This window comes from Scyliorhinus torazame, chromosome 3 (assembly GCF_047496885.1).
Source record: "Scyliorhinus torazame isolate Kashiwa2021f chromosome 3, sScyTor2.1, whole genome shotgun sequence".
NCBI lineage: Eukaryota > Metazoa > Chordata > Chondrichthyes > Carcharhiniformes > Scyliorhinidae > Scyliorhinus > Scyliorhinus torazame.
The window spans coordinates 277992768-278012110 of record NC_092709.1 but is presented as its reverse complement, the minus strand read 5'-3'; the positions used below and the strand labels follow the sequence as shown (position 1 = coordinate 278012110).

The window sequence follows — 19343 nt, the reverse complement described above, 5'->3', positions numbered from 1 at the left end:
GGGCTCCTTCACCGGGGTGGCCTCCGATGAGGTCTGGCCCGCGGTCGGGGCCCACCGATCGGCGGGCTGGCCTCTCCCCACACCCCCCCCCCCCCCTCCCGGGCCTACCTCCTTCCGCGCGCGGCCCCAGAACACTGGCTCCTTGTTGGTGAGGGGCCGGCGTACGTAAGACGTTCCCCACGCATGCGCAGGCTGGCGCGGCCCAACTGCGCATGCGCAGGATTGGGCTGCCCCAACTGCGCATGCGTGGGTTGGCACGGCGCCCATTTGGCGCCGCGTAAGGACGCTGGAGCAGCGTGAACCGCTCCAGCGCCGTGCTGGCCCCCTGTGGGGGCCAGAATAGGTCATGTCTGGGCCCTGTTTGCGCCGTTGTGAAACGCGACGGCGTTCACGACGGCGCAAACACTTAGCCTCAATATCGGAGAATCGCCCCCAGTGTTTCTGCTGGTAAGAAATCTGTCAAAATCATTAAGGTGGTGGAAGGAGAGCATCAGCTGTACTATTTCAAACAAAACCTTTGGTAATGGTTCCCACAGTTTAAAATCAAGAACCTAAAACGACTCAGTCAGATAAGAGATCAAAAGTGGAAAGCAGTCTGCGTGCATGTGTTGTTACCAGATTTGGTATTTTCCAGCATCTTAGGGTCAAGCAGGTTACAAGTACTGACTTGCAGTGGCGTTTGTTTCTCGTCTCAATGTACATTCTTTGGTCGCTTCTGACAACTTAAAGACCACTACACATTTCACAGAAATGGGATAAAAATGTAATTCTTCTTTACTGAAGATTAGCTTGACTCTTTCTCTGCTGGCGGACAGATAATTTATTGACTCATGATAAGCTGCCTCATGCATCGTTAGGCATGGAAGCTACTAAATCTAAAACAACGAACGTCAGCACTAAGCATTTAGAGATTACATATTTCATGGACGCAGTTACCTGTAGGACTTTTAAATTAGCGCACTCCCTTCTGTTTGGTCCACATCTGAAAGCGACAGTGAAACTCTCTTGACACTTCCCTTCCTCAACAATACAACTTCACCACTTACTACAGAGCATGAACTCACAATCTGAATCATTCTTATTCTCTGTGAGCAATATAAAATTAAATTACACCCTACAGAATTAAAATAGAAAATGTTGGAAATGTACTATTCATCGATCAGCATTTGTCACTACTTGCACTCATCCAGCTTTTACCATATCAAAATATGTTAAAATGCTTTAGACAATGTATTACTTGTTGAAATGCAATGACTGTTATGAAGTCAACTCATGGTTTTCAACTAAATCATCTCCATTCCAGGCAAACAAAGGCTCCGGGCCAGGAATATTTAACAAAATAATTGGCAGGTTGTGTAGAAATTTCCTGCAAATCGCTTTTGCACACATTGGTCGTAATCTTCCGGCCATTCACGCCAGTGGGATCTTCGGTCTCGCCGACAGCCAACCCCCACCACAAGTTCCCTGGGGGCAGGGATGCAAACAACGGGAGACCCTATTGATAGAGGCGTGACCAAAAGATCCCGCCGCAGACTAATGACAGGCGCCTCCGCCACCATAAAACACCGTAAAATCCGGCCCATTGAAATGAAAAATCCAGCAGAAATGCTGAAGAAAAAGCAATCATGGCACTTTTTCAATTTTAAAAACATTTTTGATGCCACAAAAATGTAGATACAGAAAATATCCCGCAGGTCTCAATGCGGAGAGGTAAAATAGTTATTGACAAAGAGAAATCATCCTAAAACACCAGAAATATAATTTGGGTACTGTTGCGCAGAATATTTTAGGTGTAACTTTGTAGCCTGTTCAGAACTGATGTAAATTTAGAATATTAGTGTACAATGCACTTTTACATGGGGGTAGGACTCTGTTGGTTGAGAGTGTCAGTGAAGATTTTACGGAATCGTTATGAAAAAAGTGCAAAAATTTGAAAGCAGTATACAAATCAGATACAGGTCATGGACACCAGAATTTCCTCAGTATTTTGTGCCAAAAATCTGCATTTCACCGTGCTCTTAATTTTTTCAGCATCTTAAACTTTTCAGGAAATTCCAGGTCGCCCTGTCTGTGTGAATTTCAGTAATATGGTTTGGAGATACCCAGCTGGCTTAAAAAGGAAACTAGTTTCTTGAACAGATGCAAGGCATTAAAATCTTTGAACTTCTTATAAATGTTATAACTGTATCGTTGTTTGCACGTAAATACTTGGGAGAAATCGTCTCCTGCACCGTTGAGTGATTGCCATTTTAAGTTGAAAAATGTATACAATCCCAAAGACCATTAACAAATCAGCATTCTCCACCAAAAATTCCATATTCTTAAATGAGTCGCTTAATTTTTGACTTTGTTGCCGAAACACTACAGCCCTTTTCAGAAGGAATTAAAATATCCGAAAGGAAGTTTAGCTTGCTCTGAAATGTGTGCCTTCAGTTCCTTTCTGTCAGAATGAAAGGAGTTGAAGCTGAACAAATGCAAGTTTTTCTTCATGTTTTTCCACACAATCCATACTAACTGAGCCAATGCCACGAATGACATGCGCCTCTTCTATTTCATAACTATATTACATTAAATAATAAATATTATTTCTCCTGTAAAAAAAAGTATCTAATTTAGTGGATCGGATTACATCCACGTTAGCTGATTCAGCGAGAAGACCATGATCCAATTACAGAAGTAATCTGTCCATTTAAATTAGCAATTGATTTCTGATTGAGCACAGGCTTGTAATAGACCAGCACTTCGGCGACTAAATCTGGACTTCACATCAGTTAGTAACTAATTTATTGTGAAGGAAGTTAGGGTCAAATTAGTGTCAAATAATTTATCAATGTAGCAATGGCACACAAGCACTTCCTATTTATTTTTTTAAAAAGGAAGGACACCCTTTAAATGTACACATGAATGTCCTCACGATCAGAAAATATCTAGAATCTGCAGAAACGTATCTCGGAATAAAAAGCAGCATTTTGCAGACAGCGCAAAAAATAAAGAGCAGGGGTCCCTCACAGCAAGCTGTCCACTGAGGGTGAAAAACATTAAAAGGTTGGTTTTCACAAGAGGAGATGAGGAAACAGAGTTCCAAGTAATCCAGGGAAGAATCCTCATGTATTGCCTACTCACCAGTTATACAGTGGAGTTGGTTTAAGACCTAAGAGCAAATCACCTGCATGGTGACCCAAAGCAGTTGGAGATGGGTAAATAAACATTCAGGTTTTCTTTCAGCATAGACATTTGTATATATATTTTTTAAATAGTAGAAACAAAACGCGGTCCAACCAAAAGGCTTACGACAAACAATTACTGCATTTCACACTTAGTCAAAATGAACACACGCAGGGAGGCAACAGCTGAAGTAACCCATGACAAAAGCCTAGAAACAGGAAAGGCATGGTGAGTAGAACAATTTACAAACATACTTAAATTACGTAGCAAAATGCTCTTGTTCCTGGAATGAAAGTCACTACACAAGTGTGCTCTATTCATTCTCTGAGCCTCTTTATTATAACAGTAAATAAAGTGAAGGAAATCTACACGTAAAGTCACACCTAACAAAATAAAGACAGATTTTAAGTATGAATAGCATTTTATCAAGACATTAAAACCAACCTTTTTTTGAGATTCTAACTTGGCATACTCCAAGAGCATTGGCACCCGGTGGGAGTTGTAATGGTCCCGTTGTGTCTGATCAGCTAGTCTTGGCTCATTGGGAAGAAAAGTACTGGCCCATACCTGAAAGATGTAAAAATAATTCCCCTGTGAAACCAAACAACAGATCTGAAATATGTTAGCTTGTGAAGATGTCTGAAGACAAACAGAACCAACTAACTTGATCATTGACATTTAGGTTCTTCATAAAAATATACAACAACCACCTAACCATTGTAATCCCATTTTCCAGCACTTAGCCTTGTATGCCTTGAGATCACAAGTACACAATTAAATACTTCTTAAATGTTATGTGGGTCTCTGCCTCCACCACCCTTTCAGGGAGCAAGTTCCAGACTCCCACCACCCTCTGGATAAAATCGTTTTTCATCACACTCCTTTAAACCTCCTGCCATTTAGCTTAAATCTATGATCCCTCTACCAAGGGGAAACGTTTGTTCCTGTCTACTCTATCAATGCTCCTCATAGTTTTATACATCTCAATTATGCACCCCTCACAGTCTCTTCTGCTCCAAGGAAAACAATCCAAGTCTATCCAATCTCTCTTCATAACTAACACTCTGCAGCCCGGGAAACATCCTGGTAAAAGTCCTTTGCACCCTTTCCAGTACTATCACATCCCTCCTATAAAGTGGATTACAGAACTGCACTCAATACTCTCAGCCTACCTAACATTTGTACAGTTCCAGCATAACCTCCCTGCTCTTAAACTCTATGCCTCGGTAATAAAGACAAGTATACTATATGCCATCTTAACCACTGTATCAACCTACTCTGCTGCCTTAAGGGACTGGTGTGCATGCACACCAAGATTCCTCTGATCCTCGGTGCTTCCCAGGGTCCTGTCGTTTATCATGTATTCTCTTGCCTTGTTAGTCCTGTCCAAGTGCATCACCTCACACTTATCCAGATTGAATTCCATTTGTCACTGATCAGCCCATCTGACCAGCCCGTCTATATCCTCCTGTAATCTCCTCACTATTTACCACCCCACCAATTTTCTTAACATCCACAAACTCACTGATTAACCTTCGTACATTCATATCTAAATCATTTATATCAATCACAAACATCAAGGGTCCCAATACTGATCCCTGCAGGACCCCACTGGACGTAGGCTTCCAGTCAGAAAAACACCCCTCGACCATCAACCCATGCTTCCTGCCACTCAGCCAATTCGCCAAATTTCCTTGGATCCCATGGACTCTTCACTTCACTGTCAGTCTCCCATGTGGGAACTTATCAAAAGCCTTGCTGAAATTCAAGTAGACTACATCAAATGCATGAGGCCACACCTGGAGCATTGTGTGCAGTTTTAGTGTCCTCATCTGAGGAAGGATGTTCCAGCTATGGAGGGAGTGCAGCAAACGTTTACCAGGCTGATTCCTGGGATGGCAGGACTGTCATATGAGGAGAGACTAAATCAGTTAGGATTATATTCACTGGAGTTTAGAAGAGTGAGGGGGGATCTCATAGAAACTTATAAAATTCTAACAGGATTAGGCCGGGTAGATTCAGAAAGAATGTTCCCCATGGTGGGGGAGTCTAGAACTAGGGTTCATAGTTTGAGGATAAGAGGTAAACCATTTAGGACTGAGGTGAGGAGAAATGTCTTCACCCAGAGTGGTGCATCTGTGGAATTCACTACCACAGAAAGTAGTTGAGGCGAAATCATTGTGTCATTTCAAGAAGGAATTAGATATAACTCTTGGATCTAAAGGAATCAAAGGATATGGGGGGGAAGGCGGGATCAGAATATTGAACTTGAGGATCAGCCATGATCATAATGAATGGCAGTGCAGGCTCGATAGGCCGAATGGCCTCCTCGTTCTTCTATTTTCTATGTATGTTTCGATGTATAGAGCTGTGCCAGAAGATTATCAGCACTCCAACTATGGTGATAAGTTCCCAAATGGTAAATTTCCAGTCAGATTATGACATGGTCAAGACCCGGGTTGGGCGGGGGGGGGGGGGGGGGGGGGGGGGGAGGATTTCCCGCACCCGTTTCCAGGAGCAGGATCGGCGGCGGGCGTGGGAAAATCCACTTTGAGTCCTACAACAGGATTCCCCATTCCTATTACCCCTGCACCCCCCCCCCCCCCCCCCCCCAACCACCAATGTCGCTATGGGAAACCTGACATTGGACCTTTTAAATCTAATTATCAGGCCTTTACGCCTGATAGTACCTCACCCAGTTTGATTGTCCTTCACGTTGGTTTAAGGGCACGCCAAAGTGAATCACGACAGGTCCCCCCACAACATGCACCTGCTGAGAAGAACCACACGATGTGCGCAGCTGAGTATATCCTCCAGGGTGGAGGGTAATTTCTGAGCCTTACCCTGGCAGTGCCTCCCTCCCCCCGCATTGCCTGCGGGGGAGGTGGGGGTTGTTCCGTGAGGGGTGGCTATTCTATTTTTATTTTTTAAAGTGCGCTCTGATCTTTTAAAAATTAAGTTGCTGGTGGGGTGGGCTCTGATTGAGATCCACCCCTTAACCTTTTTTTAAGTAAGCCTCGAACCGATGGCTTCCATGCCATTTTTCCCACCTGCTGTGCCACTGTGCCAAAAAAAATGAGAAGATTTGATCCCAAGTCATTGTCACATCTTGTCATTCAGCTTTATCTGCAGAGAACTGACAGGGTCTGAATATTTCAGATGGTGGGATTTCCCTTCCCGCCATCCGAAGAGTCTGCAAGGAACATACCTCTGCTGACTCCTACTGCCACATAGACATTTCATACATGAAGGAGCGTTTATTGGCTGCAGGCATGATGTCCACCCCTCACTCGGGAGGAAATCCTGTCTTAGGTAACTAGTGGCCAATCTGATTGGCCAGCAACTCTCTAGTCCCTGCAGTGGCAGGAGCTGCAATGGGCAGAAGAGGAAGTCCTTCAACAGGCAGGAGCCTAAATCTCGGGAGCGGATAGAAAGGTAAGTTCTGGGGCTTCTAGTGTAGGCCTGAGGCGGAGTGGAACTTGGGCGTTTGGGGTTTCGGGAGAGAGGGCGGGGGTGGGGGGGAAATGGAGTCCAGCAGCCACCGGACCTTATGGGGATGGAGCCCAAAGTCAGAAAGGGGCTTCTGATGGCGGTGCCCACCAGCCCGCCCCTTCCTCCCAAGATCTAAAATCATTAATTTTTGGGCTTCCCCCATGCCGGTAACCCCTCCCACTGTTGCATTATAGGTTCATTTGACATTTCAATTATGAGATCTTGAGACTTATGCTTAAACAAGAACCATATATCGTTCATCTTTGAGGCAGCACGGTGGCCCAGTGGTTAGCACTGCTGCCTCACAGTGCCGAGGACCCTGGTTCGATCCCGGTCCCGGGTCACTGTCTGTGTGCAGTTTGCACATTCTCCCTGTGCCTCCATGGACCTCACCCCACAACCCAAAGATGTGCAGGGTACGGGGACTGGCCATGCTACCCTGCTCCTTAATTGGAAAAAATCTAAATTTCTTTTGAAAATGAAGCAGGCCATTCGGCCTATTGAGTCTGCACCGACCCTCTGAAAGAGCACCCTACCTAGGCACCTTGCCCCGCCTTATCCCTGTAACCCCACTTAAACTGCACATCAATGGACACTAAGGGACAATTTAGCATGGCCAGCACATCTTTGGACTCTGGGAGGAAACCGGAGCACCCGGAGGAAACCCACGCAGACTCGCGGAGAATGTGCAAACTCCACACAGGCAATCACCCAAGGTCGGAATTGAACCCTGGTCCCTGGCACTGTGAGGCAGCAGTGCTAACCACGGGGTATATGTGACCCTATACATCATATGATGGGCAGTGCTATTCCCTAGTCTCCCTAGCACTATTACGTAAAAATGCCATGCAGGCACACACACCATACAACACCCACCAGCCTGAAAATTGAGGCTGGGCAGGAAACTGCCCTTAAGTGGCCAATTAAGGGAATAGTGTAGATGGGCTTTAGAGTGTTTTCACAGGTCGGCGCAACATCGAGGGCCGAAGGGCCTGTCCTGCGCTGTAATGTTCTATGTTCTAATTATTGGCCACTTAAGGACCTCAAGAGGGGCAAGTGTGGGAGGCTCATCTGAAATCCTGCCCTTTCCAGTGTAAAATTGCTGTGAGGTCAGGGCAGACAGAAACCCAGAGGGAGTCAATTTCTTCAAATTCACGCTCCTTTTACTCCAACCCTGCCTGAAAATCAGACAGTGGGCAGCATGAAATTCAGGCCATTTGGCTGTGAAAGGATATACACTTAATTTTTAAAGAAAGCAGGTTAAAATGCCAGCGGGAGTGGTGGTATAAAACAAATCGTACAATTAAGAAAGACTAGAACGTTACTTAAAGAAAATAATTTATTTGCAAGCATAATCTTTTATTAATTTTGTTGTTTTATATTTTCCTTCAACATCCTGTTAAATTTACTTCGATGAATTCTATAGCTTCTTTCCTCAGAAATTTAACACTCACCCAAAAAGGCTACACGTGGATCCGTTAAATTAAACTCGAGACTTTGAAGTGAGTAATTTCCTATGTATGATGATATCCAGGTGCACTCAGGGTCTGTGCCAACATGAAGATATCCAGGTGCATCACACGCAATCTATGAGGGATCTGCATTTAATTTCAGGAGAATGAGTACACATTCCCCTGCAATGGAATTACCATAGCCCTTTCGCACCAGCAGATCTAGTCAAATCATCACTCACTTTCTCACATGGAGAGAAATATAACAAAGTGAAGAATTGTAATTTTCGGGGTGGGGAGATTTTCTAGGTTTCTCATCAAGACCATTAAAATGGAATACGTTTCTATTTGTCAGTCTATGCAGGACTATTTCTGTTCCTTTATTAATTTTAATGGAATCTGGCATTTCAGACTTGCCCAAGAGTCAATCTGGAGCCACCCAAACCCAGCTGGGTTAAATGGGTCATATTTGGTTGGTAAGCTGTAACTAGTGGAGTGCACAGGGATCAGTGCTGGGGCCTCAACTATTTACAATATTCATCAATGACTTGGATGAAGGGACTGAGTGTATGGCAACTAAATTTGCCAATGACACCAAGGCTGGTATTTAAGTAAGTTGTCTAGAGGTCGAGACTCTATAAAGGGATATGGACAGGTTAAGGGAATGGGCAAAAATTTGGCAGATGGAGTATCATGTGGGCAAATGTGACCTTGTCCACTTTGGCAGAGAGAATAGAAAAGCAGCATATTACTTCTATGAAGAGAGATTTCAGAACTCAGTGCTACAGTGGGATCTGGGTATCCTGGTCTTCTTCGGCGATCACTCACTAACGAGTATGATTACCCACCTGGGAAACTCTGTGTCACTGGTTATGGGGTCTGTGGGTCCTTGTGTGGCTGATGATCAGAGAGTCATATCTCCACCCGCACACTTGGCAGGTGTTTCCAGGAGGTAGGATTGGTCGTCAAGATCGCTGGCCGTCCTTTCTCAGGCTGCTTTTCCGGACCTGCTCTTGCTGTCGGGTATTCTCGAAGAGTTGCGTCCCTTCAATCAGGAAATTCCTCCAAGCAGGTCTCTTCTGAGCTCATGTCTCCCAGTCTATATCAGCTATGTTGAATTTCTTGAGATAAGCCTTCAAGGTGTCTTTGAAGCACTTCCTTTGTCCTCCTCTTGTTCGGGAACCTTCCTAGACGTCGACAAAGAAGATTTGCTTTGACCATCGGGACTCTGGCAGCCTAAGCATATGTCTGGCCCAGCAGAGCTGGTTTTGGATGATCATGGCCTCGATGCTGGTGTTGTCATCCGCATACTGCAGTTCCACAAGCGATGTCAGTGTTGTTTACTTCTTGGATTTCAATCAGTTGAGGTTGGAAAGTATTTCATCCATCCTGTAGACAATGCCCACTCCACTGGGAAACTTGCTCTTGATAAGGTGGAGGATGGCAGCGATGAAGATGGAGAAAAAGGGTATGGGCTATGACACATCCCTGCTGGACTCCAGTCTTGACCTCGAAGATTTCTGTCTTATTTCCATTGGTGAGGACTGTCGCTGACATCTTACCGTAGAGGAGTCGGAGGATGTTGATGAATTTCTCTGGACAATTGATCTCGACAGGGTCTCCCATATTGACTGAGTTAAAAGCCTTGGTCCGATTGATGAAGGCCATGTCGAGTGGTTGCTGTTGCTCCTGGCATTTCTCTTGAAGTTGTCAAGCAGTAAAAATCATATCCATTGTTCCACAGTTTGGCCAGAAGCCACACAGGCTTTCTGGAAGAATTTCTTCAGAGACTGGAAGAAGGCGGCTATCGAGGATTTGGCAATATCTTCCTGGCGATGGAGAGTAGAGAGATTTCTCGGTAGTTACAACAGTCCACTTTGTCCCCTTTCTTGAAGATAGTGGCGAAGAAGGCATCCCTGAGGTCAGCAAGGACTGCTTCTCTGACCCAGGTTTTCAGGAGCAGCTGATGGAGATGACTGGTGATCTTTTCCCCAAGTTTGAAAATTTCCCTTGGAATCCCGTCCGCTCATGCAGCTTTTCCATTCTTTGTGTTTAATGGCGGTTTTGACTTCCTCCATGCTTGATGGGAGTCCAAGATCATCTTTGATGGGGAACTGAGGGATTTCCTCGAACACATCCTCACCTATGATTGTATCACAGTTTAGGAGAAGTTTGAAGTGTTCTTTCCATCAAAGGCTCATGTTTTCTCTGTCTCCAAAAGGATTCCATCCTTACTCCACACTTGTTTGAGGCCGAGGATGTTGGATCCATATGTTGCCTTGGTGGCACTAACACATCCTCACCTATGATTGTATCACGGTTTAGGAGAGGTTTGAAGTGTTATTTCCATCAAAGGCTCATGTTTTCTCTGTCTCCAAAAGGATTCAGTCCTTACTCCGCACTTGTTGAGGCCTAGGATGTTGGATCCATATGTTGCCTTGGTGGCACTGAAAAAGTCCTGGGTGGTGTGCTTGTCAGCGAGGAGTTGCAGCTCCTTTGCTTTCTCAGTCCGTTATTGGTTCTGGATTTCCCTAGTTCTGCTTTGTACCTCCACCTTTGCTGTTGGATGAGTTCTCCTGTTTCCCTTGCTGCTGATGCTGTTTTACCAGGCGCGGAGAGCTTTCCTCTTTTTGTCGATGAGGTCTTGGATGGTGTGGTCATTATCATCCAACCAGTCTTGATGTTTTGTGGTCTTGTAGCCGACAGATTCTTCACAGCTCGAGATGATGACTGTCTTCAGCTTTTTCCAGTTTTCCTCCACTCCGTTAGAATGAACATTTTAGAGATTTTGGGGAAGACATTGTTGGACGTTCACTCGCATGCTTGGCTCTTCAAGCCGCTCAATGTTGATCTTTTTTCTGAGTTGCTTCTTCATTTTCCACTGCTTCTGGTGGAGTTTGATAGACCTGGAGGAGTGGACGAGCCAGGGATTATTGCTTTGGTGATGAGGGCATCCTTTTGGTCTCGGGAGCAGACGATGACATAGTCAATCATGTACCAGTGCTTTGATTGTGGATGCCTCCAGAAAGTCTTGAACTTGTCTTTTTGGCGGAACAGTGTGTTGGAGATGACAAGCTGGTGTTCCGTGCATTTGCAGAGAAGGAAAACACTGTTAAAGTTGCAATTCCCAACTCCTTCCTTTCTGATGGCTCCTTTCCAGAGTTGGCAGTCTTTTCCCACCCTAGCATTGAAGTCTCAAAGGAGGATGATCATATCTTCCTGAAGAATGTTGGATAGTAGTGTGTCTAGGGTGGAGGAAAAGCCTTCTTTGGAATCATCATTAGCACCAAGGGGCGTAGGCACTCACGGCTGTTGCTTGCTGATTCTTAAGTGTCCTAGTCCATGAATCATGAAAGGTTAGTCTGCAGGTACAGCAAGTGATTGGGTAGGCACATGAAATGTTGGCACTTACTTCAAGGGGAATGGAATATAAAAGTAGGGAAGTTTTGCAGCAGCTGTACAGAGCCATGTGTGCCCACATCTAAAATACAGTGTACAGTTTTGGTCTACTTATTTGAAAAATATATAATTGCCTGGCAGAAGAGACGCTACACCTGGGAGGGCAGTGAAATCAGAGTATACCAGGACCTGGGTGCAGAGTTGGCCAAGAGGAGAGCGAGTTACAACAAGTTCAAAGCGGTCCTCCACAAGAAGGGGGTGAAGTTTGCGTTACTGTACCCGGCACGTCTGTGGGTGACCAATAAGGCCGGGAATTGTACTTTGGTCGGCGGAGGAGGTGGTAGAATTTGTGAAAGACAATGGACTGGCAGGAGAAGGTGGAGTTTGAACTTTGGTGGAGATGCTGTGATGATCCTGTTGTTAACTTATGTTTGGGGCCATTTCTTTCTTTTTCGGCTTCAGGTTTGCTCTTTGTTCTTTGTTAAGGAATGGGGGCTTGGTCTCTTTGTTTGGGCTTGGGGAGGAGTTGTTTTTGCTTGTTTGCACTAATGTTTGAGCAGGGGGAGGGGAATTAGTGGGGGGGGGGGGGGTTGGATGCTAGGCGCCATGGGCGAGGGCTGCCAGGCCAGCTGGACGGGCTAGTTCACGGAAGCGCAAAGGGGGGGGTGAGTGGAAGGTCAGTGGGGGGATGGGGGTAGTAGGCGTTGTTGCTGGGGGTTTTGGGGGTGGGTCGGCTGGGGGGGGGAAGTACCGCTGACAGGGATAGGGCTTTTAAAGTGTAAGGGGAGGAAGATCGATGACGTGCGCACCCGAGGGCGGGCCTGGGGAGGTGAGGGACACAGGCCGGAGGCTGGCCCCAGAGGGACTATGGTTGCGATGGTTCATCGGCGTGTGGGGATTTAATGGGCCAGTCATGAGGGCCCCCGTGTTTGCACACTTAAAGCGATTGAAGGCGGATGTGGCCATGTACAAGAGACGCACCTGAAGGTGAGGGACCAGATTAGGCTGAGGAAAGGATGGGTTGGGCAAGTATTCCATTCGGGATTGGACTTTAAAACAAAGTGGGTGGCGATTTTAGTCAATAAGCGGGTGGCGTTCGAGGTGGGAATATAGTAGCGGACTCTGGGGAAGGTACGTTATGGTAAGCGGGAAATTAGAGGGTATTCCCGAATAGATTTCTTTGTATTGGATAAGATGTTGTTGGCAGGGGTGGTAGATATTGAGTATTCGGCAATAGTGGTGTCAGACCATGCCCCGCATTGGGTGGATTTACGAGTGAGCAGGGGGGGGGGGCTGCCGGGATGTAGGACTGGTAGTGGAGGAAGAAGTGTGTGAGTGGGTTAGGAAGGCCATTCAGGAGTATGTACAGATTAATGATACAGGGGAGGTGTCAGCAGGTACGGTTTGGGAGGCAGTGGTCAGGGCGGAGTTTATTTCGATTCGGGCACACATTCCCTACTGTTTTTTGCCCTGGCTATAGAGCCATTGGCATTCAGAACGTCGAGGGTCTGGCAGGGGATAGTATGGGGGGGGTGGAGTACAGGGTCTCGCTGTGCAAGGACGAACTAATTCTGTACATAACGGACCCACTGAGCGGGTATGGAGAGATTATGGGGATATTAGAGGAATTCGGCTGGTTTTCGGAATACAAATTGAATGTGGCTAAGAGTGAGGTCTTTGCGACCCAGGCACGGGGGCAGGAGAAGCAATTCGGTGAGATGCCGTTCAAGGTGGTGGGAGGGAGCTTTCGATATTTGGGTATCCAGGTGGGACGGGAGTGGGAGCAACTGCATAAACTGAATTTGGGTCGGTTGGTAGATTAGATGAAGGGGGACCTTTGGAGGTGGGATGCGCTCCCTTTGTCATTGGCGAGCCGGGTCCGACAGTTAAAATGACGGTCCTCCTGAGGTTTTTGTTTGTTTTTCAGAGCCTCCCAATTTTTATCCCCAAGGCGTTCTTCAAAAAAGTGAATGCAGTGATCTCGGGATTTGTTTGGGCAGGTAAAACCTGCAGGTGAAAAAGATGCTGCTGGAGCTGGGGCGTGGGGGGGGGGGGGAAGGGGACTGGCTCTTCCGAATTTCATTAATTACTACTGGGCGGCGAATATTGCGATGGTCAGGAAATGGGTAGTGGGGGAGGGGTCGGCGAAGGGAGCGGGTGGAGACGGCATCATGTAAGGACATGAGTTTGGGGGCATTGTTAACGGCACCTCTGCCATTCTTGCCGGCTTGGTACCCCACAAGCCCGGTAGTAGTGGCAGCCCTGAGGGTGTGGGGACAATGGAGGCAGCACATAGGGTTAGAGGGGGGGGTTGGTGCGGGCACCGATATGTGATAACCACCGGTTCTCTCTGGGAGGGCTGGATGGGAGGGTTTAGGAGCTGGCAGCGGGTAGGGATCGAGAGATTTGGGGATCTCTTTATTGATGAGGGTTTCCCGAGTCTGGAGGAGGAGTTTGAGTTGCCAGGGGGCAATTGGTTTCAGTATATGCAGAGGAGGGATTTTTTTTGGAGGCAGGTTTCGACCTTCCCGTGCCTACCGCCCCAGGGGCTACAGAATAAAGTGGTGTTGAGAACAGGAGTAGGAGAGGGGAATGTCACAGAGATCTATAAGGAGCTGGTGTAGTGGGAAAGAGCCCCGATAGGGGAGGTGAAGAGAACGTGGGAAGAAGAGCTGGGTGGGGAGTTGGCGTCCAGATTATGGGAGGAGTCCCTGAGGAATGTTAATGCATCTCGTTGCGCGCCAGGCTCAGCCTGATACAGTTTAATGTGGTCCACAGGGCACACATGACTGTGGCCCGGTTGAGCAGGTTATTTGAGGAGGTAGGGGATAGATGTGGGCGCTGTGCGGGGGATCCTGCGAACCATGTTCATATGTTTTGAGCATGTCCAAGGCTGAGGAGATAATCCGGCAGGGATTTGCTGACATCATGTCAGAGGTCTTACAAGTGAGGATGGTGCTGAGTTCAGAGGTGACGATCTTTGGTGTGTCGGAAGACCCGGGAGGCCGATGGGTGGGAGAGGCTGACGTCCTGGCCTTTGCCTCCCTGGTGGCCCGGAGACGGATCTTACTAGGATGGATGGACTCAGAACCCCCGAAGTCGGGAGGTATGGGTTAGCGACAAGGCGGGGATTCTCAGACTTGTGAAAATTAAATTCGCCATGAAGGGTTTGTTGCAGGGGTTTGCTCGGAGGTGGCAGCTGTTCGAGAAAAATTACGCTGTCACCGGGGGGGACGGGGGGGGGAGACGAGAGAGAGAGAGACAAAGGTGAGATGAGTAAGGGCAGGAGAACCAACGGAGGGGTGATTGGGAGCGGTGGCACTGTTTGTGTACGCCCTGTTGGCTGGGGTTTGTTGGTTATATTGTTGTGTTTTTGTTGAAATTTGATGTTGAAAATTGTTAAAATTATAAAGACCTCAATAAAATCTTTCCCAAAAAAAAGAAATATATAAGATCATGAGGAGATTTAATGGAGTGGATACTGGGGCACATAGTTTAAGAATCAGAGGTCTCCCTATTAAGATGCAAGTGAGGAGAATTCTTTTCTCTCAGAGGGTCATTAGCCAATGGAATTCTCTTTTCCAAAACATAGTGCAGGTTGGTTCAATGAACTTATTCAAGGCAGAGTTGGCCAAATTTTTAATAGACAAGGGAGTCAAGAGTTACCGGGAGGGGGTGAGGGTGGGGGCAGACAGGAAAGTGGAGTTGAGACCACAACCAGGTCAGCCGTGATCTTATTGAATGGCAGAGAAGATTCAAAGGGCCGAATGGCTTATTCCTACTCATAAGTCTTATGACTCAGTTCTTGGCTGGCAAATAGGTTTCCAGCACTGGGCAGTCCCAGATCAGCAGTATACTGGTCCATAGCAGTGAGCCCATTGAAATCAATGGAGTCACACTAGAGTGTCTGCAGCTTCTTCTAACAGTTCACATCATTGAAAACCCAAGTGGGCTCCAGAGACTACAGACCAAAATGATCCAAAACGGCAGGTCTCTGAAGCAATAGCAAGACTGTTTGAAGATAGGTTGATTACTGTCAGACTGACACTGAGAAAATACTTTGAACAGAAAGTACTCCTCCCTCCTCCAAGATTATATTTACAGAGATTCAGTAAATAGTTCACAAAAATAGATTCTTTCATAGGGGACTATTGAAAAATTTGTTTAAAAAGTTTCTTTACAGAGCAGACCAACAGTCAACACAAACCTTGGTTCCATACCTTGTTTAAACCTTTTTGGTACATATTCTGTTTCCCTCTACATTTTCCGGTTGTTTTTTCGCTGCCTGTTTACAGAAGTAGAAAACAACCCAAAAAACTCTGCTTACAGCCTTAATTGTTTCCAAAATAATCACATCTATTTCCAATATCACGGTGAAGTGGCTCATCAAAAATGAATCAATTTCGCTCTTCCAAAAGCTCACTCATTTGCTGTTTATTTCCAGCTATCTTTCTTTTCACTGCTTAAACATATTTTGGGTTGTTCTCAAATATAGTTACTCATTTTTCTCATTTCACTGCAATTCCTATTTCTGTTCAGTCTTTGCTGTGTTATTCTTTTGTTTCATTCCCTCTGCATTTTACTTGCTATCCTAATTAATTTTTGTATCATTTATTGATTTTTTTGCATTGTTTTTTAGTTCCCTTTCTCCCTCTTTTATTCTCTCTGTTCAACTCTCCAAAGGGAACAAATCACTGAACTTAGCACAAAAATGACTGCTGAAATTCTCAAAATGTCATAAAGAATATACATAACAATCAATACAGCCACTGGATCACTTTAATGGAACATCGGACACAACAGGACACAGCCTCCAGTTAAACAACGGAAAGACCAAAACCATCTTTGGCTCTTGCTGCTGACTCTATCGGCGGAAATGTCCCATCCCGCCTGTGGCAGGTTTTGGTGATGAGCGGAGCGAAGAATCGAACGGGAGCCAAAAGATCAGACCGGCGTAAAATCACACTGCAAATCTCCCAATGATGGGTTAATGGCAGGTCAGTCTTCCTGCTGGTTAGTGGCATGAATGCCATTTGCATTTCAGGAATGCTCATTAAAACAGTTGCCCACTGGCATCCCAGCAGATCTTCCAAACTTGCGTCCAGCCAGAGTGGCGTGCACAAGTTAGTCTTCAGTTCGCAAGAGACTTTGAGGTCTATGCAGCAACCTTCCCGCCATAGTGCAGTGCTATTTCTGATGCGCTGTTCACCACTCTGCATGCTGACGAGACAGACTGGCTCTTGCCCTCCATCTCCATGCCGAGCTGGTCTTCATGGAGAGCACTGTGCTGCTGGGCCCATGGATCCTCCTATGTCACGTCCGCTCCCTAGGGTTAGGGAGTACAGGGAAAACGTTCCCTTCCCCCAGGTGCCACACATCTGTGTCTATCTGGACAGCACTGTGCTGCTGGACCCATGGACCCTCCTATGTCACCAAGTCTGCTCAGTACAGCACCTGGGGTTGGGGAGTACAGAGGTCTCCTACCCCCAGGTGCCACAGCCAAGTGTCTATCTGGACAGGACTGTGCTGCGGGCCTCATGTAGCCATGACAGCAAAGGTCAGAAGTTCGACCAGGGGAGTGCAAGGCGAGCCTGACGAAGACAAAGGGGGCAATATGGAAGAAGGGTTGTGCAAGGAAGGATGGGGGGATGGGCCAAGGCTTATGATGGCAGGCAGTATGGCAAGGAAATGGGTGAAGATGAATAATGAAAGGCAGAGGGAAGACCACAAACAAGGGAGTCAAAGTGATACCACATTCTTTATTGGAACGGGATGCATGAAGACACCAGATGGAGTGGTAGAAGTCCAAGTGGGGCATGGGTGCCTCGCAGGTGATGGACTCAAGAGTCTCCAAAACTATTCTGTCTGCATCCTGTTCTGTGATAAACTTCAGGGCAGTACGGTAGCACAATGGTTAGCACAGTTGCTTCACAGCCCCAGGGTTCCAGATTCCCGGCTTAGGTCACAGTCTGTGGGGAGTCTGCACGTTCTCCCCGTGTGTGCGTGGGTTTCTTCCGGGTGCTCCGGTTTCCTCCCACAGTCCAAAGATGTGCAGGTTAAGTGGATTGGTCATGCTAAATTGCCCTTAGTGTCCAAAAATGTTGGGTGGGGCTACTGAGTAATGGGGATAGGTTCGAAGTGTGGGCTTAAGTGGGGTGCTCTTTCCAAAGGGCCGGTGCAGACTCGATGGGCCGAGTGGCCTCCTTCTGCACTGTAAATTCTATGATTCATGAGCTTATAATTCCCAACTTAGAAAACCTACGCTGGTTCCCAGTCCAATCAGTCCATCGCCTCACAATCTCCATAACTCGATCCAACACAAGCCACAATAATCCGATGACTCGAGCTTTTTCTCCTCTTTCTTTCCTCCAGTACATAGAACATTACAACGCAGTACAGGCCCTTCGGCCCTCGATGTTGCGCCGACATCCTTCCTATAATGCGGCGACCAGAATTTCACGCAATACTCCAAATGCGGCCAGACCAGTGTTTTGTACAGCTGCAACATGACCTCATGGCTCCGAAACTCAATCCCTCTACCAATAAAAGCTAACACACCGTACGCCTTCTTAACAACCCTCTCAACCTGGGTAGATAAGTCTTTGGTCACCTCGGCCCCATGCTCTGGAAATCACTATCTAAACCCCTTCCTTTCCTCCTCTCAGAATCTCCAGAACCTCTGACAATTCTTCAGTTGCCCTCGTCTGAGATTTCATTCCTTGGCTTGCGTCTATTTTCCCTACATCTCTGAAGTGCCTGAACACGTTTTGCACGATTTAACAAAAAAGAAATAGTGCAGTTTTGGGCACGAATAGCAGGGTGTTTCTCGGAGCCCGCAGCACCAAGAATGGTCCCGCTATTAAATGGGACTTTGGGGTCTTTTTTGGCTTCGGTCGGGAATGCTCCGGCTGAGACCGCACTTACCTCATTTTAAATGTCACCCCGATCTCAGGACCCCTCTACCATGGCCTCCAGACACCCCCACAACTTACTTCTTGGAGGCTCCTCGAGCCTCCCTCACTTCTCAGGGCACCATTTTTAAATGAGCTATTAAATATATTAATCTGGACCTCACTCGGCGAGGGCGAGATCCAGATCACAACATCTCGTGAGATTTCGCAAGGCATTTTGAGTGTCGCAAATCTCTCGTGAGATTTAACGGCCTCATTGTGTCACCAAGTCGGGTGCAACTAGGCTGCTCAATCGTGCCCAAGATCTAAGGTCCCGTTTGCCATATGAATGCCACATGTCAATGTTGTAAGGGCATTATATCCCCTTTTAATGACCTCCAATTATTTCTGCATCTTTGGTTTTCTGCTGTAGTACATTCCATAGTCTCAAAACCCTTTAAGTGAAGGCTTTTTTTTGGCATTTGCTTTTAATCCACTTGGTTCCAATGTTAAAGGTTTGTGCCGCCATGTTCTGGGTACCTTTGCCTGGTGGATGAATCATTCTGTCATTACCTGGTCTGGCCGCAGCAATGGAAGCTCACAGGAATCCCTTCTTTTATCTGTACGTAACTACAGAGCATGGGAATTCCAAAAGAAGTTAAGAGCGTAGCCTTCCTCAGTCACTCAAGCAGGTCAGTTCAATTAGTCTAAGGGAAATAGCACACAGGCTCCCTCTAGTGTGTGAAGCAATCACTGTCCACTATGCTTTAAAATATAAAAGGCCTTCATATTGTTAAACTTTGTTTTATTCATTTGTGGGAAATGGGCATTATTTGTGGGACACGGTCAGCATTTATTGTTCTTCCCTATTGGCCTTTACAGAGGCAGTGGCGGTTCAAGAAGAAATTTCACCGCCACTTAAAAGGGTTTCAATTGGGGCAGCACG

The 19343-nt window shown here is 46.6% G+C and overlaps 1 protein-coding gene across 3 annotated transcripts in view; it reads right to left on the bottom strand.

Annotated features, from left to right (window-relative positions):
- galt (galactose-1-phosphate uridylyltransferase) overlaps window positions 1-19343 on the bottom strand; it is a 96437-nt gene that overhangs the window by 32006 nt on the left and 45088 nt on the right. For 2 of the 3 annotated variants that reach the window (XM_072497284.1, XM_072497285.1), the window contains exon 7: window positions 3610-3732. The exons of the other annotated variant lie outside the window; for it this stretch is intronic. In XM_072497284.1, the coding sequence (XP_072353385.1) occupies window positions 3610-3732 (123 nt within the window). The remainder of the gene's footprint in view (window positions 1-3609; window positions 3733-19343) is intronic. 3 annotated transcript variants of the gene reach the window in all.